Source organism: Aedes aegypti, unplaced genomic scaffold (assembly GCF_002204515.2).
Source record: "Aedes aegypti strain LVP_AGWG unplaced genomic scaffold, AaegL5.0 Primary Assembly AGWG_AaegL5_hic_scaff_1672_PBJ_arrow, whole genome shotgun sequence".
In the NCBI taxonomy this organism is placed as follows: domain Eukaryota; kingdom Metazoa; phylum Arthropoda; class Insecta; order Diptera; family Culicidae; genus Aedes; species Aedes aegypti.
The window spans coordinates 75,975-102,953 of NW_018735130.1; the positions used below are offsets into that span (position 1 = coordinate 75,975).

A 26,979-nucleotide genomic window follows, 5' to 3' on the forward strand; every position below is an offset into this window, starting at 1 on the left:
GAAAAGAGGGATCCAAAGGAATTTAATTTATCAAGAAGAAAAGCTAAAGATGGTTAACATTTTTAAATCAGTTTTTTCCAAAAATCATTTAATCCTAATAAATCTATTACCTGTTCCAAAATGCTCAAAAAAGAATTATCATGATTGTCATTTTTTTGCAGAATCATCAAAATTTTCTTCACAATTATTATTGTTGGAACAATCATCATTTACTCTTTGAAATCCTGGAATACTTTTGGGATTTGAAGTAGTATCAAGAGGAGGAAAACTTTTTTTCAAATGAAGTAGATGGCTGAAGATCACAAATATTGATATATATTAATTTTACCAGATAATAAATTTGCTCTTTTTCTCTTGGTTGGAGGTTTGTATATAAATTGATTAGAATTTTCATTTAAATTATCATCATCATAATCCGATAAGCTTTTAAAATTTCTGAATAAGAGAAACGATTTTTTAATTTAATTTGTTGATTGAACTTTTGTTGATTTGCTTTGTAAACTGAACACTCTTTGATTGAACTATGATTTAATTTACAATAAATACAAACATCCGAATGTTTATCACATTCTGATGACGAATGGGGTTCACCACATTTCGAGCATTTTGGGTTGTTTGAACAATAATTTTATGAATGTTCTAACAAAAGGCAACGAGTACAATGCATTAGCCTAGGATAATAAAGCCTCACACTGTATGAAACATTGTCAATTGAGACAAAATCGGGAATCACAGAGCCCGCAAAAGTAATTTTCATACAATCAGAATGGACATAATTTGTATTACTGCCATTAAATGATAATTCGGATAATCTATTACAATCTAGAATTTTCACAGGTGAAATTGATTTATTTTTAAAAATTCCTAAACCATAATCAATAACATCATTACAACTCAAAAATTCGTCATAAATGACACCACTAATTTCGCATGAGTCGCAAGGTGCGTACACTCTATATAAATTTGAAAATAAATTAGATTCAAGTAGAGCATTCGCATCTCCACGAGAACCAAAAACTACTCTTAACTTATCCAAAGATATTTTTTTGATTTCTTTAACAGATTTGTATTGTTTATACACCTCTGCAGAAATCAACAAAACATTTATAGGTTTGTCCTTTTTCCGAAAATAAACTGAATATGGACCAAGAAAACTGGCAGGAAATAACTTAACTCGAAATGGTTTGGATGCTGCCTCAAGAGGTGCAGAATGATCATCCTCTTTTGAATTTGGTAAATCCCCGACGGTTTCCATAATTGGAAAACAACGGGGAATATTAATCAACAAAAAAAACCTAATTAAAGCTGCAAATGAAGAAAATTGTAAAAATAAGAAACATAAAAATTGTACTCAGCTCAATCCAAAAACTTCAAAGTTTCTCTTCTTGAAAGTCAACTTCAAACTTCAAAATCGATCAAAACGCAATTCGGAAACTTGAACGCTTCTAAAGCCAAAAGTTCTCTTGAACAGCTTGCCACCAGCAGTTCGAAAAAGAAGTCCTCCAAAGTTCACAACAATTCCTCCTCAGTGGAAAACACAGCACAAACTTCAAAGAAATCTTCGCCCTCCAAACGTTCGCAAAAATCCAAGACGAAACGTCTTTCGTCAACACCAAAGCACTCACGAACTTCAATTCTTGTGCAGCCACGGAAAAAAATTCTCCTCCTGAAAAAGAGAAAAATGTCAGACTTTGAAAAAACACGTCCTGTTACTTCAAGGCCTACTACAGTTATGAAAGTGTGGATCAAAAGCTTTTGTTTGATGTACAAAAGTTCTTAATTCATCATTTATTTCGTATAATAAAAAAATAGTTTCTCTCAGTAGTGCTACTATAGGAACACCCAACAAACATTTTAGTGTAATAGGAGTTGAACAATCCACTCTAGAGTTTATTTCATCTGAACAAAAGCCACTAGTGTGACTATAGGGGACTGTCCACTAAGGGAACACCGACTCTAAATTCAATTTGAGCATGATTATGATTCATGATTAATTTCAATTTTACCATGAACAATGATCGTGATTGATGATTATGCTAATGAATGATTATTGATTATGATGTAGCCTCAGTTATAGTTTCTTCGTTCAAATTTAAAGAAATCCTCATGAAAATCTATCATCGCAATCCAGATAGCAAGTGTAATGCGAGGATAGATTTTCTTGATCATTGCTTAAATTTTGAGCAAAAAAACTGGTTTTGAAAATTTATAAAACGATGATGGTTATTTTCCTTCAAGAGCCCAAACGCAATGATAGCGTAACGGCAACGGAATGCGGAACCGGTTCGCCAGCAAAAATCACACACATCAATCGACTGAGCTGTCAACGAATGAAAGTGAACCAACACTAAATCAAATTCAGCGACTCCGAATCCGCTGAAGACCCATAATTTTATCCTGAAAATCTGGCATCGCTTTTTTTCCAGCGCCTACTGCAGTTTGAAGAGAGCCGTGGGGACCAAGAGATTGGAAGCACGTGCTCGATCGACCGCGTGGTGAGAGCCGAAACGTGAGCGGGAGAATAGCCGCCGTCGGTTAGGGTGCACAGCCGTCACCCGGCGAAAAGCACGATCGTTCGGCCGGCAGTGTAAGTTGGCGCGTGGTAAGTTTCGTCTGCGGTATAAAACCGCAATCGTCCTCCCGGGGAAGGCACAGTTCGCAAACAGTCCTAGCCAGCTGCTAGTGAGGTTTCGGGGTAATCAATTTGCGCACCCAATAGGTTCGTCAAACTGCAACAGTGTTGTGTGCAAGTGGCAAGTGAGAGAAAATCGAAAGCATTGGGTTGAATCATCATGCGAGCCTTCGTAAGTTTTCTAGTTTGGGTGAAGAACATCGAAAGTGTTGTAAATTGTGTGTACCGTTAAACCGGAATATCTTTGAAAATGCGGGTAGCTTTAATAGTGCGGGACCCACAACATACTGAACGCAATAGCATATTTTTTTGTAAATCGGTTAAAGCGAGGTACGAACTTCAAAAATAAGAGCGCTAAAGTTCGAAATGTCATTTTTACTTATGGGTAGTACGCTGTTCATAAGTACTGTGCAAAAGGATAGGACAAGAAACGGTCAAGGAGTGATTCCGCTACCGAAATTACTTGAGTTGTACGCTGCTGAGAAGTAGAGCTGATTTCATAACGTCGGTAACGCCTGCCGTGCAAATCAAATGGCGCTTGGGCATGAGCATGATTATTAAGCAAACGTTCGTTATCAGGATAAACGAGAACTGTTGAAGATTCTGGCTGGGGAATTCCGGCTACGCAAAACGTTGCTATTCATCTGCCTGATACGAGTCTCAACGATTCGTTTGCGCGAAGGGCAATCCCAAAAGTTAGACTTTTGATTGCCCCCGCAATTTTAGCATACAAACTTTTTGGTATCTTCTTTCACAGGACAGAGGTTCTTAGCGTGAGAAAAACCTTCGTAAATCATGAATTTAGCATGCATGCGGCAATGTTCGGTAACGTGATCCCACTTTTAGTCCCGACGGCACTGAGTGGGGTTGTGGAATTTTTCTCCAGGTTTCTGGCAACATTCTTGAGGAAGCCCTTTCCTACGAATGCCATAATGGGTTCTCTTTTTCATAATGATCACCTGAACTGGAAAAATCCAATTTATTCTATTTTTTATTTATTCAAGTGACTTATAGTCACTGGAGAGACTTTTCAAGAACTAAACAAACGTTCAGTTTTATTGTCATAATTAAAAAAAAAAACTGTGCTTCTTCCCTTCAAAATGTTTGAGAAATTCTTCTTCGATTTTGCGACTCCTTCCAAACTCCTCCCTTTGCGATTAGAAAGGAACCTTGATTCCTTTTCATGAATTTATTCTAGGATTCCTCCAAAAATTCCTGTAGGAATTCCAAGAGGTCTTCCAGGGTTTCCTCCATAAATTAATCCAACAATAATTCTGGGCAATACTTATGGACTTCCTTTTAAAATTTCTTCACAGAAGTCTGTAGGTATTCTGCTCAAAATTCTCCTAGCATTTCTTTCAAGTTCTTGAAGTTCGTCCATGGATTTGTCCAATCGTTCCTGAGATTTTTTTCAAAATCTCCTTCAAGAATTTCTTTAGGAATCTCCAAAGAATTTTTTTTTTCTAAGATTTCTTTAAGAATTCCTCCAGGGATTTCTTTGTGGATTGTTTTAGAAATTTTTTTAAGAATTCCTTCAGACCTTACTCTAAGAATTGTTCCAGAAATTTTTCAATTTTTCAAATTGAATCGTCAAGAAACACCTCACTGATGTTTTCAGAATTTCCTCCTTTTATTTTTACAGGATTTCATGAATTCTGCCGATAATTTCTTAAAAGATTCATCATAAAATTCCTTCAAGGGTTTCTCTAGCAATAAAACAAAAATTACTCTTGACATTTTTGAAAGATGTCAAGAGAAGCTCTTCGATAAATTTCTTTTACAATTCTAGGAGGAATTTTTAGAAGAATCCTTTGAAAAATTTAAAAAAAAATCAAGAAGAACTAGTGAAGAACTAGTGAAGAATTTCTGGAGGATTTTCTGTAAGGATTCTTGAGGCAAATACTGGAGATGCACATGAAAAATTACCGCAGCAAAGTGAGGTCGCACAGGAACCCATGATTTTTTGTTCGTTAAATTTTCCGGGGGAATCAAGGGACAAATTGATAGAAAAATCTTTTGGAGAATTCTATGAGAAATCCCTCTACTTGACGGTTCGTTGTGAGCCGTTTCACCGATTCGTTTAACTTTTAGTTAAAATTTGACATTTCGGTAGTTGTTTTCCCCCGAAATGGTTAAATTGAACTTCAGTTATGGACATAGTGGTTCCCTATTTCGCCATACTTGATTACTTTAATGACTTCTAATTTTGAAAATGTTTGTGTGTTGTAGTAGTTAGATTTAAGATATATCTTGTTGTTTAAACATTCAAAAAAAATGTAAAAGTTATCAAAATTTCACATATGTCCAAATAGGGAACCATTATGGCCATAACTGGTATACTTTCCCTATCGGAAGTAGAGAATAACTGTTGAACTGTCAAGTTTAACCATGCTCCTGAGCAGGGAGACAGAATTCAACTCAATTTTTGGTTGTTTCAACGCAATTCCGTAGTTGAGCCCAATAACTCAATTTTGGCTAAATTTCCAAGGTCCCCACTAAGTAGTTTGGCTTTAATTCCATTAAAAAAATATACTCAATTTTGGGTTGATTTATCGCAAAATTGAGTTCTTTCGACCCAAACATAAGAAAAGTTGCATTTATCCAAATTTGGCTTATTGGGCCAAAGTACCCCCATTGGGTAGATGCAGCTCTCTCTATTTTTGACAACATTCGTGTGGGAGAAAGAGAAAACCGAGAGATTTTGGGTTGAAACTATAATCGATATACTTAATTTTGGGTAAAGTAAACTCAAAAATTAGGTAAAAATATTTCTCCGTGTGGATGTCCAAAATAGCCAATTTAAACGTTATGAAATAAATGTATGAGCCCTATGGCTGCCGTAAATAGGCTCGCTCTCTGGGTTCAAACGATATGACGTTTGGCTTGAGTCTGTTCCATATAAATGACCCAATCCAAACGTCAAATCGACCGATCCCTACCAGAAAGCGAGCCTGCTTTCGGCAGCCATAGGCCTTTTCATTTGACAGATCCGTCTATTCATTTGTTTACATCGGTGGAGGACCGTTGCTAACACGGGCCTGTCATTTTCATAGAAGAAATGTCAAAGTGCTTCCCGATCAGCTGATTTGAGACGTCATTTGAATAGGCCTATTAGCGGTTTTAAACAGCTGAATATCATCTAGGACAGGACGTGACAGATCAGCTAAGACCGAATCACTAATTTTTAGCTACTGAGTGAGAGTGCCACGTGATTTTCTCGAAATTCAAGCCTACTACAGGTCGGACTCGATTATCCGGAGTATCGATTTTTTTTTCACTCCGGATAATCGAATCCTCCGGATAATCGAATCACTAAGGAAAAAAAATATATCTTTGATAAAAGAACTTAAATATTGTCTATTTTTGTTATTTTATTTATATGATGCGGTGGCGTAACCAGAATTTTTTTTCTAGGAACAGTAGGGGTCTTTACAAGAAAAAAAAAAAGTTTTGACCAGCATATGCAAAAAAAACACTTTTTCAAACCCACCTTTTCTTAAATACGTTCTAAACTGCAAAACCATTCATAATGTATATTGCAATAAAAAAATATCTCAGATTTATGCATAAAAATTGAAAAACAAGAACATCAAAAAACAAATTCCGGATAATCGAGTCTAAAATTCCGGATAATCGAATCCCGGATAATCGAGTCCCCGGATAATCGAGTCTCCGGATAATCGAGTCCGACCTGTACTATTACCATTCCCAGCACTGCTTTTGATAAAAACTTTATCTTATAAACCAGCAACACGGCCAGGCTAGCAACAAAGTGCCCTGTTGCAATTCAACTCAACGATGTTAAAGTAGGCCTTTGCCAAAACGACCAATCAGAAATGGTCTTTTTCGACAGGCAAATTGGTTTCGTTTTTGTACTTTGACCTGACACGTCTTGTCTTAGGATATCATGATACAAACTGCTCGAATGTGCTGCTCGACTGCAAACTGTGCAGCAACCCTGCGGTTTTTTGACAGAAATGTTTGTTTTCATTCCGGAACAGACGGACGAGAAAACTGAGGCTGTGAACCGTTTCACCAGTTCGTTTAACTATTAGTTAAAATTTGACATTTCAATAGTTATTTTCCCCTCACATGGTTTTTTTTTTCTTCTCTTCTATTTTGGCACAGACCTATTGATCCATATTTGCCAGTGTGTCAAGTGATACGTGACCATTCAAAATGTCAGTTAACGAATCGTACGAATTTTTAAGTTGATTTTTCTCTCAAGTGTTTTGACCGATCAAAATCTAAACAATCAACGGTTCTTTCATTGAAAAACATTGCAAATTATTTTTCGCGAAAATAACGGATTCAAACATTTACTCTTGCTTCCTCCAGGAAGCTAGCAATTTGAGCATATTCATCACCATTTTTATTTTTTAGGATGTCGTATATTGAATTTTTTTTGAACGAGTATTGGATATTTCCGTCTTATAGACGACAAATTGGAGCAATCAAAAAGTACATGTAGAAGGTCCTCTGTTACCTGGCATTTCTCGCACAAGTCCGAACTAATTAGATTCCATTTCGCTAATATGTCTTTAGTGGCTGTATGGAAAGTTCGTATTCTCCCCATATTTATTATCTGACTAGTTGGTAAGCTTATGTGGTTGAACCATGGTTCCAGTTTTAATTGAGTCAAAATTTTAAAGTGATCTTTTCCTTTTTCTCTCGATATTTCTGTATATTCTTTATTCCATTCCTGTAGCATTTCGTTTTTAAACCCTAATATGCAGTCATTTAATGTTAGTTGGTAGTTTTCTATTTGTGATTTTTTTATTCCCAGTTTTGCTGCTGTATCTGCTCTGTCATTCCCAATTATGTTTGTGTGACCTGGTATCCACTGAATAATTATCTGCTGAATACTATTGAACTCTACTATTGTTTAAAGATGGTGAATTAGATAGTTGTCTTCATTATTAGTATTAGCCAGTATACTACAACTACTTTGCGAATCTGTAAATATTACTATTTTAAATTGGTTTATACTAATAGCATACTCTATTGCTTCTATTATGGCTACTAATTTTGCGTTCATTATGCTGAAATTGTCATTTAATTTGTAACTAAACGAGGATTTAGTTTGTTCATCGTATATTCCATATCCTACACCTTCTGAAGTTTTTGAACCGTCTGTAAATATATGATAATAATCTTTATATTTTTCATTTATTAGATGAAGCACTATAACCTTTTGTATTTCCTTAGAAGTGTTTTTTTTTGTTAATGCCTGTAATTTTTGGGATAATGACTAATTTACTTTCTTCCGGGGGATTCATTGCTTTTTGGTTCAACTTGCATTGAAGTATGTGATAATTATTTAGGGATGCTATTTTTTGAATGTAACTTGTAAATTTGGGTAATTCGTCTGATGTTATTAAATCAGTTATAAATAAATATCTATATATATATATATATATATATATATATATATATATATATATATATATATATATATATATATATATATATATATATATATATAAATATATATATATATAATATATATATATATATATATATATATATATATATATATATATATATATAAATTTTTGAGTATTTCCTTAAGGGTAAAATATTGTGCTCTGTACTTTACTGGTAGTTCTCCAGTTTATGCGTATAAAATGTGATTCGGGGTAGATTGTAAATATCTAAATGTTGTTCTTAATGATAAGTTTTGGGTTTTCTCTACTTTTTGTAAATCTGTTTTAGCAACTGATGAATAAATAGTTATTCCATAGTCTAATTGCGACCTTACTATTGATTTATTTATCTGGCTTAATGTAACTGGATGCGTTCCTCCCTTTTTTCTGCTTAACATTTTAAGTATATTGATTTTCTTTTTTGCTTTATTGGTTATTTCAGTTATATGTGTTTTGAAATTCAATTTGTGATCAATCCAAATTCCTAAGTATCTATGGACTAATTTGAGTTCTACTGGTTGATTATTTATTGTAATTTGTATGTTATCTGGAATATCATTGTTGAAACAAATAGTTGCTGATTTATTTGGATTTATGTTTAAATCAAGTTTGAGTAAAGCTGTTGAAATTGTGTCTAATGCATTGTTCATTTTAGTTATCGATTCTGTCATATTTTCACTTTCTATAAAAATAGAGAAGTCATCTGCAAACTGTATAAGAACTCCGTCTTCAACTGTTTCGTGAACTCGTGTAAATATTAAATAGTATAGGAGAAAGTGGGCAACCCTGGGGAAGACCTTTGTTTGTTTTCGTTTCTATTTCTGTACCATCATTCTTTATGATCTTAACCGTTCTTTCTCTTAGATAGTAATAACACCAGTCTATGATTTCATTCGGAAATTTTTTCTCTTTCAAAATATTAAGTAATTTTTCTATATTAACGTTATCGAATGCTTTTGTCAAATCTAAGAATGTGCAAAGTGAGAAGTGTTTTTTGTTCTTTGAATTATTTACTTTTGCTATTAACATATTTACACAGTTTATTGCCGATGTTTTTTGTTTAAATCCAAACGAATATTTAGGAAGTGGAGAATTTGATTTAATGAAGCTAACTAATTGCTTTTTGTAAGAAATATTTATTGTTTTTAAGAAAATTGGTATTAAACATATTGGTCTATAAGAACTAGCATCATTTTCTTCTTTATCTGGTTTCAATATAGCTACTGTTTTAATTTCTAATCAACTTTTAGGAATTTCTCTGGTGCATATAACTTTATTAATCATTTCAGTTATTTTGATAATTAGATCTAAATTTATTTGTTTGAGGAAGTAATAGGATATATTATCTGGACCTGATGCTGAAGTATCTTTCTTAGATTTTATAATACTCTGTATTTCTTGTAATGTTATTTTATGTTTAACTATTGTATCTGAGGGACTATAATTTTTTTCTGTGGTTTTAGTGGAAAAAATTGTATTCATGAATTCAGATGAAAGGTTTTTGTCGTTCAATATTTGTATGTTATTTTTCTTTGGAAATCCTCCACTTATCATTTTGACTGTAGTCCATAGTTGTTTGATATTCATGTCTGGTGTTAGACTGTCTGTCAGTTCTCTGTATGATTTTCTTTTCTCTTTCCTAATTGCTGATTTAAGTAATGTTCTAGATTTTTTAAAAAGAAGAAAGTTTTGTAGAGTTAAATTTTTGAAATATTTTAATAAGTTATTACTTTTTTCTTCATATAATTTTTTAATATCTTGTGTCCACCATTTTTTCGGATAATTTGTTTTATGCGGCTTGAATTTGGCTTTGTCAATACATTCTATAAATTTTTCACTCAATACTTCTGGATTTTCTATTGTCTCTGGGCAAAGGTTGTTCAAATTTTCTACTGCTTGCTTTTTATTTATTTATATTTTATTGTATTCATAGTATTTTGCATAGTCTATTATTTCGAATATTATAACCTTATGTTCTCCGCAAATTTCTTGATCCAGGACTGACCATTCTACTTTAGGTGCTATATTTGTTGAAACTATTGTAATGTCAATTGCTGATGGAATCGTGTTAGGAGGTCTGATCGTTGTTGGATTACCGTTATTCATTACTATTAAATCTGTGTTTATTAATGATTCTGCTAACAACTCTCCGCGAGGGCAGCTTTTATTTGCATTGTTCCATGTTGGATGATTCGAGTTAAAATCTCCTGCTAAAATTGTTGAAGTATTTGATTTGTCTATGAAGTCTAATAATTTAAGCAATGGTGTTTTAATTTGATTATTTCCTATTGACGGTGGTATATAGACTGAAATTATCATTAATGTCTCAGTTGTATTATTTGTTTTAACTGCTATTGCTTCTATAGGGTGAAGTTTAGGTAGGGAAACTGTTTTAAAATCTATTTCATTTTTGATCAATATTCCAACTCCTCCATATCCTTTATCTCTACATTTCTTAACAAATTTGTAACCTGTAAAATTAAATTGTTCATCCGGTTTAGTCAAAATTTCTGAAAGAATTGCTATATCAATATTATGTTGTTGTAAAAGTATTGTTAAAAGTGAACGATTTGCTGCCGGTCTTATGCTATTTATATTATTTTGAAGAATGGTCAAGTTTCTGACTGCGGCCATTATAGTTTATCTGGTTGAACTATTCGAGGATTTTCATTATTTTTCAGAAACGCTGGGTTCACTATTTCTTGTAGTTGATCGCTTATTTGTTTGAGTACATTTTCACCCTTATTGTGTGTACTCGTTCCTGCGTTATTGATTGTTTTGTCAATTTGTTCCTTGATTTTTTTGATTTTTGAAATCATTTTGTTCATATTCAGTTGTTTAACGAATTCCATTTTGAGTGAGTTCACTATTTGTTCCAGTTCTGATTTCGTAATGTATTGTTCTGTGTTGCTCTCTTGTATTTTCAAATTCTTATTCGTGTTTGTGTGTTGTTGTTCCTTCTGAACTATTTCTTCTGATTTATTATCGATCGGTGGAAAATCCTCATTTGACTGTAATCTGATTTCTGTCTGTGACTGTCTCGGGTATCTTTTTTCGGCTTCGTTAAATGTTAGTTTGTTGTAGGCCATTGATTTACTGATGTTTTCCTGTCTAATCCTTTCTTTGCAATTTACGTCAAAAGCTTTATGTTTACTACCACAATGGAAACACCTAACGTCCAAAGACTTACAGTTTTTCCCTTCATGTTCCGGATTTGCACAAATATAACATCTTTGCTGTTCTGACTTACACGCCTTTACTCTGTGACCATATCGTAGACATTTCCAGCAGTATTTTAACGGGAACAAATAGACATCAACTATTCTCGGGATTCCAAAAATAGTCACCTCTCTTGGCAATTTCTCCCCTTCTGCATAAAGTTTAACACTGTAGGTCGGTACTAATTTTCCATTTTCCAATTTTTGTATTCTTTCCACTTTCTTGATTTTTATTCTTTCCGATTCCAGTTTTTCAAATATTTCTTGCTCCGGAATACTTGGAGGAATATCCCTTACTACTCCTATGGTTTCCTTGAACATGGTTGGTACGTAAATTTTGTATTTGAATGTTTCCGTTAGAATTTTCGAATTGATCAAGTTTTCTGCATGTTTCGGGTTTGCGAAAGTTATCTTGTATCTGTTTTTTCCTGCTATTTTCAATTCCGTGTAGTTTGTAATTTTAATGTTGTGTAGGGTTCGAGCAAGTTCCATGACATGAATATTCTTACTTGGATCTGTTGGTTCAATGAAGAAAGTTGTGAAAGACTTATTTATTTCCCAACCATCGTCAAGGAAATCATCTCTTTCTTTGTATTTGTCACCTACGTCCATTTTTGCCTTGCCATTCTTGTCTTTTCCTTTGTCGCCATTTTGTTTCTCTCTCTCCTTTTCCTTCTTCCTCTTCTTCCTACCCTTCTTTTGATCTTCTTCTCCGTCACTACTTATTTTTCTGCGGTTAGATAAAACCCCTTCATAAGCTGATTCGTATCCTGTACCCGAGTCGAGTTCCTGTTCATTGTCGTCTAGAAGGTCCGAGAACCTTCCATACTCATCACATTTTGTCGACATCCAACGAGGCCCTAAAACCTCGTGGCTTGGTGATTCTAACCTCAAAAGCCAACCCTCCTGGGGGCCCGAGAAACGGAATCAATCAAACTTACCAATCGATAATTTGCACCGTTTTCACAAATCTACAACCACTAATTACCAAAATAGAAATCCGTTTTCCACTTTTTTGAGAACACTCAACTTATTTTGGGATTATGAAAATTTCCTCTTACTCACGAACGCGCACTTGAAACACCTTGAAATACTTCACAACTGTACTCGCCGAACGTTAGTTGGAGAATGCCTCACATGGTTAAATTGAACATCGCAGTCGACCCATTTGAGCTTTGACTGTCGAGTAGTTATTTCTAGCGTAACATTTGAAAAGGGCCTATCTGCAAAACGTAAACATTGAGAAATTCTCAATTGAAGATTCCGTACCATATTTATAATTCCTATTTTAAACCCATTCGCATTTTTACTAGTTTCATACCTGTGTTCGACACCCATTAAAGTCTGTTGCGTGGCCCATTATGTTTCTAATCTCAAATAACACAACAACTCGTGAAAATTGTTGAATTCAAACATCATCGGCAGATAGGCCCTTTTATGAATCTTCAAACCAGTTAGGCCCTTTCAGTTAGGCCCTTTGATTGAACATGGTTTCAGTTAGGCCCTTTTATAATTTGCTAATTTTATTGATTTTTGAATTGGTTTGCATAAATCTTGAACAAAATTTAGCGATTATGTGAAAAAAAAACACTATATAATAGCTATATATTGGAAATTTTCGGTTGAAGATTCAGTACCATATTGATTATTCCTATTTCAAACCCATTCGCTGTTTACTAGTTTCATACTTGGGGAAGATCCAAAAATGACGTCCATCGTTTTTCGGGATTTCTAGAACCCTTCTACCCCCTCTGTCACGCTTTTTCTAATACCCAATCCATGCACTGTCACATTTTCGTACATCCCCCCATTGGAGGAGGCCCCAATTGATGGACGTAATTTTCGGATAACCTCTTGTGTTCGACACTTATAATGGTCTATTACGTGGCTCACAACGATTTGAATTTGAAATAGCACAACAACTTGTAAAAATAGTTCAATTCAAACATCATCCGCAGATAGGCCCTTTTACGAAGTTTCAAACCAGTTAGGCCCTTGTTGAATTTGCTAATTTTATTGATTATTGAAGTGATTTGCATATTTGTTCGACAACATTTAATGATTATGTGAGAAAACAACACAATATCATACAAGCTACATATTGGAAACTATTCTATACAAAATCAGCAACATATTGATTATTGATATTTCAAACCCATTTACTTTTTTTTACTAGTTTTAAACTTGTGTTAGACACTCATTATGGTTTATTACGTGGCCCATAACGTTAGTAATCTCAAATAGCATAACGACTCGTGAAAATGGTTGCATTCAAATATCATCAGCAGTTAGGCCCTTCAATGAATCTTCAAACCAGTTAGGCCCTTTCAGTTAGGCCCTTCGATTGAACATGGTTTCAGTTAGGCCCCTCCAGTTAGGCCCTTTTATTAAACATAGTTCCAGTTAGGCCCTTTTGGAATTTATTGATTTTATTGCTTATTGAAGTGATTTTCATAGTTTTTAAATAAAATAAAGCGAGAGAAAAACAATGTAATAGCTAAATGTTGGATATTCTCGGTTGAAGGTTCAGTACCTTATTGATTATATCTATTTCAAACCCATTCACTTTTTTACTTGTTTTATACTTGAGGGCCTTCCTTAGCAGAGCAGTTTAAGCCCGCGGCTACAAAGCAAAGCCATCCTGAAGGTATCTGAGTTCCATTCCCGGTCGGTCCAGGTTTTTTCGTAATGGAAATTTCCTTTATTTTCCTGAATATAGAGTACCTTCGTACTTGTCACACGATATACGAATGCGAAAATGGCAACATGTCAAAAAAAAGACTCAGTTTATAACTGAGGAAGTACTCATTGAACACAAAGCTTAGAAGCAGGCTCTGTCCCAGTGAGGACGTAATGCCAAGAAGAAGTATAAGAAGAATTCTTGCAGGGCTGTTATAAAAACAAACGAATTTGTTTTTGTGAAAATCGCGACTTTTGGAACTCGATCCACAACTAGAGGCAACAAATAAAAATTAACAAATAAAAATTATTCAACATTTTTAATGTAATTGATTTTTTTCAGAATAAAAAATCAGTTTTTCAACTTACTTCGCATTAAGATTATGATAAAACTAGTAAAAAAAGAGAATGGGCTTGAAATAGGAATCAATATAGTACTGAATCTTCAATAAAGAATTTTTAATATTCAAAGTTGATTTTCTCACATACCTAATCGATTAATTTTGATCTAAAACTTTGAAAATCACTTCAATAATCAATAAAATTAACAAATTCCAAAAGGGCCTAACTGGAACTAAGTTTAATAAAAGGGCCTAACTGGAGGGGCCTAACTGAAACCATGTGCAATCAAAGGGCCTAACTGAAAGGGCCTAACTGGTTTGCAGACTCGTAGAAGGGCCTATCTGCCGATGATGTTTGAATTCAACCATTTTCACGAGTTGTTTTGTTATTTAAGATTTTAAACGTTATGGGCCACCTAGTAGACTATTATGAGTGTCGAACACAAGTATAAAACTAGTAAATAGGAGAAAGGGTTTGAAATATGAATAATCAATATAGTACTGAATCTTCAATAAATAATTTTCAATATTCAATGTTGATTTTCTCACATAATCGATTGATTTTGTTCTAAAACTTAGAAAATCTATTCAATAATCAATAAAATTAACAAATTCCAAAAGGGCCTAACTGGAACTATGTTAAATAAAAGGGCCTAACTGGAGGGGCCTAACTGAAACCATGTTCAATTAAAGGGCCTAATTGAAAGGGCCTAACTGGTTTGAAGGCTCGTAAAAGGGCCTATCTGCCGATGATGTTTGAATTCAACATTTTTTACTAGCTTTTATGTTATGTTAGATTTAAAACGTTACGTGGCCCAGTAATAGACTATGAGTGTCGAACAAAAGTTTAAAAACTATTAGATAGCAATGAGTTCAAAATAGTAACAATCAATATGTTACAGAATCTTCAATCGAGCATTTCTCAATTTTGAAGTTATGCTGATAAACCCTTTTCAAATATTTCACTAGGTTCCATTATGTGAGAAAAACACTATACAATAGCTGAATATTGAAAAATATGGAGGAAAATTAAAAATGCACGGAAGGGCCAATCTGATTTTGATGGAAATTTTCAGTTAGGCCCTTTTATGACCAGTTAGGCCCTCTTAGTTTTATCATTTTCAGATAGGCCCTTTTAAATTTGAATAAAATTACCATTAATAATGTATTTTGCATGCCCGTAAGAGTATGTAGGAGTAATTTACGTAAAAAATGATACGAATAATGAATAATCAAGTTTGTTTACATTTTGCAGTTAGGCCCTTTTCAAATGTTACGCTAGATTTCAGAACAATGTTGACAGATGGTTAGTTATTCTCAAATTCACGGGAGCAAAAAATAACTTTCGAACTGTCAAGTTTAACCATGCTCCAGAGCAGGGTTATTTCTAACCGGAGGGGAAATAACTATCGAGCTGTCAAATTTTAACTAAAAGTTAAACGAACTGGTGAAACGGTTCACAGCCTGAAAATGCGATCGCTGGAAGCTCTGATGGAGCTGGCGAAGAAAAAAAAATACCTTGCTTGAGCTGAAGATGGACGGGTAGAAAACAATATTCAATATATTGGCATGCACGGATGTGTTTTTATAGATCCAGTGAAGTGATTAGTGTGGTGGAAAATTACAGAGAAAGGAAGTTTTGCAGAGGGGCACTCGAGGCAATTTTTCTGAAGTCCTGCAGCTATCTCGGAACCAATGATCGTCATTTCGAAAATTGCTGTAGATATTGCTGAGTGAAGATCCAGAAAATTATCGAGAATCACTTCTAATAATTTCACGGAGGTTCCAAAAATATCCCTGTTTTGATAAATCCTGAAATTTCAAGGTTGTTTTTTGTATAGGGAGCCGGATTCTATTCTTGGCACTTTTGATTTATTTCGGCAGTGGTTATTTTTTTATAAGGTACTGAGCTCATAGTCTAGAACACGATAAAAAGAAACAAGGTATTATATTCCAAAAAATGACATTTGGTAGTGACGTTATTCCTATCGCAATCTCGAACGAGTACAAGAGAAAGCAAAGCCTGCTCTCTTTTACTATCCTTCTAGCCCCATGCTTGGCGATAGGAATGACGACACATGTTTTTATTGAAAATCGTTGCTTACACGTGGGAATAGCCTACCTTGTTGTGTATACCGTGGTCCAGAATATGCGTCGTACTGAAGTGCTTCTTATTGCAAAGTTTCAGACAATTTGACCGAGAAAAACCCCCTATGCCAAAGTGAATCATGGAAGTGTCCAAGTAGCTCTGCATCCTACCGGGGATCTGTACTGGAATTCCTTTGGAGGATCGAATAGGAACAATTCAGAAAATTCCTTCAAGAAATCCTCCGATAATTACCCTGTAAATTCTTCCAGCAATTTATATAGGTTATTAATCTGGAATTACTCCTAGATTGCCATACAAGATTCCTCTGAAAGTCAGCCAGAAAAATTCTAAAAAAGTCCTTGGGAAACTCGTGCAGAAAATCCTCAAGAAGTTAGCCCTAAAGTTTTTCGGGGATTTTTTCAAGAATTCGTTTCGTTCTTCTACTGATAATTTCAGGAATTCTCAAAGACTTTTGTAGTAGATAAAGGATCTTTGATAAATCAGTAAAAGAAATAGAACAAAATATCAAAAGTAATTGTTAGCGTTTTAACATTAAATCAAAAATAACTCGAATATCTAGAATAAAGTTTTGTATCTAAAAAAAAAAATTGAAATCAAACATCACACGAAACCTTAGTTGCTAGATTTGAGCGTGTATGATACCATACTATAAATTATAAAACATCATTTAACCAGAAAGATGAAAAAGGCTATACGAATAGGAATCGGCAAATGAAAGAAATCGTGAGCGTCACAATAGAATCATCTCAGTGGAGAGCGTTGCGGGCTGAGAAGAGGGGTACATTCGGGTTGCGAATGCTAACGGACGGCTACTTTGTAGAAGCGTGAATGTGTGTGTGTCGGTGGATCGAATGACGAGTAGATGCTTTGACTTGACAAGCGGAAGGTTAGAGAGTATACATCGGGAAATTCGGTTTCGGTTTAGTGTAGGTGCTTTCGGTTGTGAACGAACAGCCAAGACCGAGCTAAACGAACACGAAGGAACGAAGCTACTCGCAACCGCTGCTGAGGGTCGTGGTCGCTGCTTTGATGAGAGGTGGACATTCTGTTGACTAACGTTACTTCGATTGGACGTCTTTCGCGAGCTCTATTAATTCGCGGCGGATTTAGTTCACGTGTCCGAAAGTAAGTTTCCACGATTTCTGAATATTTTTCGGAAAAGAATGGCCAAGGGTTACGACAACTTTCAGGAATTTCTCCAGAACTTTTACGTGAATTCCTTAAGGTACCCTTTTGATAATTCCGACAGAATTTCTTCTGGGATCTCCTCCAGGAATAATACCGGACATTTTTTTGGTAATTCCTCGGCAATTTCGCCAGAAAATGCTTCAGAAATGTCTTCAGGAATTTATCTAGAAATTTTCTCCACATTATTCTCCAAGAATTCGCACAGGAATTCACCACGGAAGATTCTTCGATAGTTCCTCGGAATATTCGTCCAGTAATTTCTCATGGCATCGCGCTCAAAATTTCTCCATTAAATCCTTTAAGGATTCTTTAGGAAATTTTGCCAAGCATTCCCACATGATTCTACTGAAAATTCCTTCAGAAGTTATTACAAAAATTCTTCAGAACATTTTTCCATGAATGAGAATGGAACTGGAATAATTTCATCAGAATTTCCTTAGGAAATTCTTTTAGGTCTTGATTGAAATTTTACGCAATTTCCTTCGAATTTCCCTTTGGAATTTGGCCGAATTTTCTTCGGAATTTTCTTAAACATATTTTCAACATTTCCTTTGGAATTTCTTTTAGAGTTTCCTTCGCAATTTTCTTTTAGAATCTCCTCCAGAACTTCCTTCGGAATTTCCTCTGGAATTTTCTTCGGAATGTACTTTTAAATTTCTTTGGAAATTCCTTTGAGGATTTGTTTAAGAATTTCGTTCGTAATTACTTGGAATTGCCTTTGAAAATTTCTTTGGAAGTTCCTCCGGAATAACCTTCAGAATTTCTCTTGGAATGCCTTCCGAATTTCCTTTGGAATTCCTTTCAAAATTTTCCTTCAGAATTTCTGCTGTAATTTTTAGGAATTTTCAATAAAATTTCCTACGAAACTTTCTAGGAAATTTTCTTCGGAATTTCCTTTAGAATTACCATTGAAACTTCCTCTGAAATTTCCTTCGGAATTCCCTTAATTTTTTTTTTGGATTTCCCTTGAAATTTTCTTCGGAATTTTCTCTGGAACTTCTTCCGTAATTTCCTTTGAAATTAATATAGAAATAAATTTCGTTCTTGAATTCCTTTGAATTTCGTTTGGAATTTAACTTGGAATTTTCTTTTGAGGATTTCTTTTGGATTTTCCAACGGAATTTTTAAGAATTACCCTGGAATTTCTTTCAGGATTTTCTTCCAAATTTCCTTCGAAATTTGCTTCGATAGTTACTTTGGAACTTTCTTTGGAATTCTCTTCAGAATTTCCTTTAATATTTTTCGAAATTTCCTTTGGGATTCCTTTCGGAATTTTCTTTAAAATTTCCTTCTGAATTTCCTTTGGAATTTCCTTAGGAATTTTCATTCAGAATTTTCTTCGGAATTTCCTTCGGAATTATCTTTGAAATTAAGATACGAATATCCTTTGAAATTTCGTCCGGAAATTTGAAATTTCGTCCGGATTTTTTTTTAATTTCCTTCGAGGATTTTGCTTAGAATTACCTTCGGAATTTCTTGGAATTACCTTAAGAATTTCTTGGAATTACCTTCGGAATTGCTTTGGTATTTACTTCGAAATTTCCTTTGGAATTCCATTTCGGTATTTCTTTAGAAATTGCTTTAGAATTTCCACTGAAATAGCCTTTGAAATAACCTTTAGTTTTTATTTCGGAATTTCATTTGGAATTCCTTTAAGAATTTCCCTTGAAATTTTCTTTGGAATTTCCTTCCGAAATTTCCTCTAGATTTTTTTTCGAAATTTACATTTAAATTGCTTCGAAATTTCATACTGAAATTTGTTTTGAATTCTCTTTGGAATTCCTTTCGGATTTTTCTTCGGGATGTCCTTTGAGGATTTTCGTTAGAATTATCTTCGAAAATTCCTTTGGAGTTTCCTTTGGAATTCCCTGCTTCGAAAGTTCCTTCGAAATTTGCCCTTCAGAATTTTCTCGGAATTCCTTTTTGGAATTTCTTCGAAATTAACATTTATTTTTTTCTTTTGCATTTCCTTCGAAATTTCCTAAAGAATTTCCTTTGGAATTTTCTTCTGGAATTTGCTCTCGGAATTTACTTTACAATTACCATTTAAATTTCATATGGAAGTTCCATTGAAGTTTAAGAAGAGAAGAAGAATTTTCTTCTAAATTCCCTTGAAATTTTCTTTGGAATTTTTTCTGAAATTTCCTTTGAACTTACAAAAGAATTTTCTTTGAAATTTCGTTTGGAATCTCATTCGGAATTTTTTTTTAATTTCCTCTTGGATGTTATTTCGGATTTTTCTTTTAAGGATTTATTTTGGATTTTCTTTGAAATTTCTTGGAATTACCTTAAAAAATTCCATTGGAATTCCAGGAACTTTCTTCAGAATTTCTTTCCAATTTCCTTCGAAATCTTCTTTGATAGTTACTTCCTTTGGAATTCTCTTGCGCCTTTCTGCGAGAATTATTCGATTAGTGAGTCGATTAATCGAAATAATCGATTGCGGCAACCCTACTAATGCATTTCGTTGATTTATTTCGCCATCCTCAGGTGTTGGGTTCGGTGTTGCTGCTGGCTTCTGCCTCTTCCGGTTCGTACTTGGGTCATGAAGTGTCATCGCAGTATCAGGCCCATGATGGCATCGGTGGCTACTCGTACGGTTATGCTGATCCAAATTCGCAGAAACACGAAACTAAGGATGCTCACGGAGTGACCCACGGTGGATATTCCTACGTGGATGGCGATGGCCACGTGCAAACCGTCAAGTACACTGCTGATCCGATTCATGGTTTCCAAGTTGCGGCTACCAATCTACCCAAAGGTCCAGCACCGATCCATCCGCACTACGGCAGCCCATGGGTCCATTCGTACTCTCCCATCGTGTTGGGTCACAACGGTGCCCCCTTGGAAACTCCAGAAGTTCAAGCTGCCAAAGCTGCTCACTTTGCCGCCCATGCCGAAGCCAAGGCTAGACTACACAAGCGCTCGCTTTACTCCAGCTCCTGGAAGTTCGTCCCAGCTCACATCCCGGAGGTCAAAGCCAACCAGTACGGAGGCGTGCCAGCTCCCCACTTTGATCGCCATCAAGAAGCTCCCATCCATAAATGGCAAGGACCTATCCACATCCCGGTGATCCACAACGGTGTTCCAGTGGAAACCCCAGAAGTTCAACATACCAGGGCATTCCACGCTTCAGCTCACGCTCATGGATACGCCCCAGCTCATGAACACTACCCGGGAACGCCAGCTGCCCATGAGGATCAAACCAAGTACGGTCCATGGAAGGGCCCTGTCCACATCCCGGTGATTCACGGTGGAGTCCCAGTGGAAACCCCGGAGGTCCAACATGCCAAGGAAGCTCACCTGAATGCTCTGGCCAGTGCCCACGCCGCGGCCTCACACGGTCCCGAGGACGATGGTTCCTACAAACCGGAGCTGTGGGATGACCATCACTACCAGCAGGATCACCGCTACCAACAGCACTAGTCTCGCCAACACCATGCCAAAACTGCCACCGTACTAGAGCCAAATCGGATTTCATTTGTTATAAACGATGATTTTGAGTGCCAAACGGGAGGAATGCTTCCGCCGCTACGGGCCCCGTTCCGCAGGTTGGCGGAAGTAGCTTCAACGCTCTCTAACTCTTTCCCTCTCTTTTTTTATGTGTAATCTCACTCTTTTGCACTGTTGTATAATGTTGATTGATTTGTATGTATGTATGAAGAGATACCGTATGTTATAATGCAAAGCATTGATGAAAATTGAATCCAACGGTGCTTGAATTGATCCGAAACTGCCCAAAAGTTGTACCTGATTCGGGGTTTATGCAGATTTTTGCATAAAGGGTGATGTTCTAATTTCCATCGTATTAGGCTTTGATCTTTGGTACTCAGTGTACCCTGTATTTTTCCCAGTTTTGCAGTAAATGATGCTACAAAACAATTCAACAATAATAAAATAAATGAGATCTTATTTAACAGCGAATATCCAAAAATGTTCACTGTACTTGTATAAACAAGTTTATACCGAAAAAGCAGACACTTTTTTTTTACTGAAAACGAGAATTAGGAATTCTGGACTCTCCCCCTCTCTTCCTTGTAGGGTGTTCCAGAAAGTACAGGCACGATTTTGACAATGAGAATCATAGTACTTTTCCTAGCAAACAAATACGCTCATATTTTTTTTTCTTTAGGACTATTTGAATGCTTTCTGTGATAATTTTGTTTGATCCAAGTATTTTTCATTAGGTAAGGCGGCATCCACAAATTACGTAACGCTCAAAGGGGAGGGGGAGTAGGCTCAAGCGTTACGACTCATACAAAAAATTGAAATTTTTCATACAAAAAGTGTTACGGAGGGGGGGGGGAGAAGGGGGTCAAAAATTTCCAATTTTAGTGTTACGTAATAAATGGAAGCTGCCTAACACCCTATCAAACTATTTTTACCGTAAATTCAAACTAAAAGCGATGAAATGTTGTAGTCGAGGATCTTTTCGAAAAAAATCTTGACTTTCCTGGGCATAAACTATCTTCGTACCTATCATACACATGCAAAAATATACTATATACACATGCAAAAATAATCAATTGGGAAAGAAAGCTCTCAATTCATAACTGTGGAAGTGCTCATAAGAACACTAAGCTGAGAAGCAGGCTCTGTCCCAGTTGGTACGTAGGGTGTTTTATGTATTTTGGACAGAGCGTTACGCATATATAATTTGACCACCTCCATTTGATTTTGCCGCAAATGGCCAAATTATATACGCGTAACGGTCTGTCTAAATTACTTTGATCACCCTATTTCCTGGAAGAAATTGTAAACACACTGTTTTTCAACAACTACCGAAAAGCTAAACATTACATATAATTTACAATTGGATTAGATGGACAAATTGATGTGAAGATTTGCGAAAAAGTCTTCTCAGTGAGAATCGAACTCACGACTCCCCGATCTCTAGTTGGGGCGCGTTAACCACTACGCCATGAGAGGACTTATGAACGCAGAAGTTAACCTGAATTCGATTTCAGCTCAATAATCACGTGGTCCTTTTTTCGCGAAGTGCACCTCTTTCGGAAGAATTAGATGCCCATCCATGGCTGCACTGCTTTTGTGTTCTGTAACTCGATACCTCCCTAACTCGATGGTCCCTTCAATATCGAGTAATGGAGAGATGACTGTAGTTTTATGAGTCAATTAAATTTTTAATGCAAAACACAATTTCGATTTCTGCCCAAACTTGTTCATTAGACTTATATAATACAACTTATGGCGATGGAGTTTACGTAGTTCTAAACTTAAAATAAATTTAAATAGTAATCAAAAAATTATATTCCCGCACAAACATATCCACTAGACTTCAGCAGTTTCATATCGAGAAAACCACCAGTTATCGTTTTGAATTTCGCCTTATGGGCAAACAATTTTATGAAATGAAGTTTTTCGTAGTTTGAAAGATGTTTCGAATTGAGAGATGTTTTTTCATAAACCATGTGATCATTGAGGGGTGGGAGACTAAGCCCACTGTCCGATTTCGGTTATAATAATTTCCCGAAAGTCCTCAGGAAAATATCTGATTTGTAAAAAAAATAAACCGATGTAATGGCAAGATATAGATGAAATTCGTGAAGGCGTGTCTGCAGTATTATATCAAGAATTTATCATACTTTTGAGAAAGATGTATCATGGAAACAAATTTGTTGATGGAATTTTGATAGGTAGCTGTAAATGAGATTGGCTAAAGCTATATTTTGCTTTCATTAATAGATTCGCAATTTAGCGTAGTTCTCAGAAAAAATAACAAAAGTTAGTAAAAAAAAAAATTCCCATGAATCATGGTAGATATTTGTGGACGAATCACTGAAAACTTATGTATTGAACTATGGAGGAAATTTAGGTAAACGTTTTGTAGGTATTTCTGAAAAAAGCATTGGGGAAATTTCATTGGAAAATTGTTATATCATTCATCGTTTGTTCAGAATTAATCTAAAAATTTCCATTATTCTCAAAAGTATTCAGCCTGTCAAACTTTTTCCTTCATACAAATATTCTTTCAAAACGGTTGACATTTACAAAAACAATTAAAACAAAGGGCATTTCCAGACATCTTTACACTGTCCCATTTGGCCTAACTATTGTATTTATATTGACTAGCACATCTCTTTATAACAGTGGTTCTCAACCTTTTCGGAACTGCGACCCCCTTTAGCCTTTACAAACGCCTCGCGAACCCCCAAATATGGATGTTAGCGTGGGACAAAATTTAGATTCTCGCTCCCGTCCACTTTTTAGATTGCATTTGGGTCCCATAACTGATAGAATTAGAGCGACGGTCTCCCTCACCTACATTATACTGACGCGCATTTTTCCGTGCGCCTCTCTAACGTGAGCCTCTTTAGTGCACACCTCTTTCAACTACACGCAGAAAATTAAATATACTAGAAAGCTTAAATGTCATACTAAAACCATATTCGGTCTATTCACCCCTTGTCATGCATATATCTAAAATATGCCTTGCTAGTATAAAACTCATTTATATTTGAACATGCTTATTTGGGAATTATCTACGTGATGCATAAAGAGACGGAATTCAATTTATCCATTGAAGTGTTTGTGTTTTCGTTTGAAAAATAAAATTAAAATTGAAATTTAATAGTTTAGCAGCAATTTATTGAAATCGTTACATTTTCACAAAAAAAAAATGGGTTATACTGCCTGCAGGAAGATTATTTCCATGGTTCGTGTCTCAGCAGAATTTTTGTCAAACTCACATGGTGCGGGGAAGACCTTTGCAGATTGAAGATCTTTATTGGAAATTGCGCTTGTAGATCAATAGTGGACCATGGCATGGAGTAGTGCAAATTCTACCGGTGGCATTCCCGGATCAGTTTAAGTTTTTACGTTTACGATGGCCTCGGCGATGGTGCTCTTCTTACAAACGAGAACTCCATGAGAACGGAAATGTTTTCTGGGGGAAAATGATCATCAAATCGATGTTGCAGTATTTGGTTGCGCAGCTGGGAAGTGCTCTCTTGGGAAAAAACTTACCAGGTTTGTTATTAACTATATGAATTTGTCCGATATACACAAAAAACTAAACGAACACTTGACTCGTGCAAGAAGGGATTATTTACAATGGCTGCCACGTAGCCAGCCCTGTCGTCCTGCTTAGTCGCGCTTAGTCAACGACTAAGAAGCTTTTCTCAGATTTTTTTTTTAGAATTTTTCACCCGAAGTAATAAAAAATTATGTGCGAAATCAACAACAATCTAACGCCCCATAAGAAATCAATCGAAATTTCCAACCTGTACCTACCAACGCTCTTTAATAATGTTACCGTAAAACGGGGTAACTTTGATAGTTTTTTCGAAGAAAACTTGAATGTTTATGCATGCTGTTTCAAATAATTTCAATTCATATTTTTAAAACAAGTACTGGTATCCTAACTATCGATTCCAGTTGATAGATTTCCAATAGATTTATTCTTAATGGATATATAACTTTTCATATAATCGAAAGTCGTTTTTCTGTTTTGGGGTAACTTTGATAATGGAGCATCACTCGAACAAAATTGAATGAATTACAGAACATTTGTAGGGCGTTGCATATCTGTAGGCGTTTAACGCTATATGGAAATTTCTGACTTAGATTACAAAAATGGTCCCAGTTTGTAAAAATAGTATTCGCTAAGAGTTTTGAGACCGAATTCGAGTTCTACTATAACTAGGCTATCAAGTATAAGTGACGAATTCATTATGACTTCATCAAATAGTGATCGTAGAACAGATTGTTTGAGAGCATTTCAAAATTGCTAAAATCTTATAAATTTTCCATATTTGCATATAAATCCTCAAATGTACTTGATTCCAACGGAAATAGCTTTAACATGAAGTGTCATACTAATACTCTTTACTTTTGCATTCGTTTTGCTTAACAGATTAACAGGAACTTTATTATTTCGTTTAGTATGTTAAGAGTCTCGCATTATCAAAGTTACCCGCATTATCAAAGTTACCCCGTTTTACGGTACCCTATTTCATATAGAATTTCAGATAGAACATATTACCGCCCTACAGAAAATCAATCGAAATTTACGAGCTGTATCAACGTCCTACAGTAATGTCACCATTTCTATCGGCCTGTAGAACATCGATTTGAAATTCCAAGCTTTATCAACGCCCTAGAGTAATTTTACTTTGTCGCATATAGATCCGTAGCATACTAATGCCCTGTATGACATTAATTAAAAATGCAAGCTCTATCAACGCCCTGGAGTAATTTGAGCTATTCCTTTGTCGATCAAATACATCTCAACGCCCTGTAGGATATAAATTTAAAATTCAAGCTATATCAACGTGTTGGAGTAATGACCTTGTAGGACATCAATTGAATATTTCAAGATTTATCAACGCCCTGTAGTGATTTGACATTATTTCATGTAGATAAGCTGCATTTCGTCACCCGGTGGGACAAATGTCAAGATGTATAAACGCCCTCCATTTATTTGACCTTGTCTTACGTAGATCAGGTGCACCTCATGGTCCTGTAGGACATCAATTGAAAACTCCATGATGTATTAACGCCATGTTTGATATCTATTTTCCTTGCCTTACGACCTTGCCTTATGACCTTGTCCAATGACCTCGTCTTACATAGATCAGGTGCAACTTAATGGCCTGTATCCATTTAAAATTTCCAAGCTGTATCGACGCCCTGGAGTAATTTGACCTCATTTTATGTATATCAGGTATATCTCAACGCTCTGTATGACATAAATTAAAAATTCCAAGCTTGAGCTACGCCCTAGAGTAGTTTGGCCTTATATCACATAGTTCAGTAACATCTTAACGCTTTGTATAACATCAATCGACCAAGACTGGTCTGAAGTAATTCTACTTTATTCCACATTGATCTTTGCGAGATCTGGAGCCTATTTACGCCCTGTTGAACATCAATAGGAATTTCTTAGCAGTATCAAGGCCATTGAGTAATTTGACTTTATCCATTGAAGATCAGGTGCATTTTAACGCTATGATTGATGTCATCGAAATCTTCAAAATATATCAACGCCCTGGATTAATTTGTTCCTTTCTCAAGTATATTGAGTACATCAATGTCTTCTATGACATCAATTTGAAATTCTAGCCTGTTCAACGCCCTGTAATAATTGTATTGGCATTGGTAAGCTAGTAATTGATCTTGTCTCATGTAGATCATATTAACGCCCTGTAGAACATCAATTGAACGTTGAAATTTGCATACATTCTGAGCAATATCAACACCCTGGAGTAATTTGACCTTTTCCTATGTAGATCAGGTACATCGCAACGCTCTGTAGATCATTAATTTAAAATTCCAAGCTCTATCAACATCCTGCAGTTATTTAACCTAAGTCCACATTAATGAATTGAATCGTAACGCCCTGTAAAAATCAATCATATTTTTTTAA

The 26,979-nt window shown here is 35.3% G+C and overlaps 1 protein-coding gene across 1 annotated transcript; it reads left to right on the forward strand.

The window, feature by feature from the left end:
* Positions 1 to 2,609: 2,609 nt before the first annotated feature.
* LOC110680628 lies at positions 2,610 to 21,300 on the forward strand. The gene is made up of 2 exons (XM_021856424.1): positions 2,610 to 2,804; positions 20,085 to 21,300. Exons 1-2 carry the CDS (start codon positions 2,793 to 2,795, stop codon positions 21,018 to 21,020), a joined length of 948 nt encoding a protein of 315 aa, XP_021712116.1. The 5' UTR covers positions 2,610 to 2,792; the 3' UTR covers positions 21,021 to 21,300.
* The last annotated feature ends 5,679 nt before the right edge of the window (positions 21,301 to 26,979 follow it).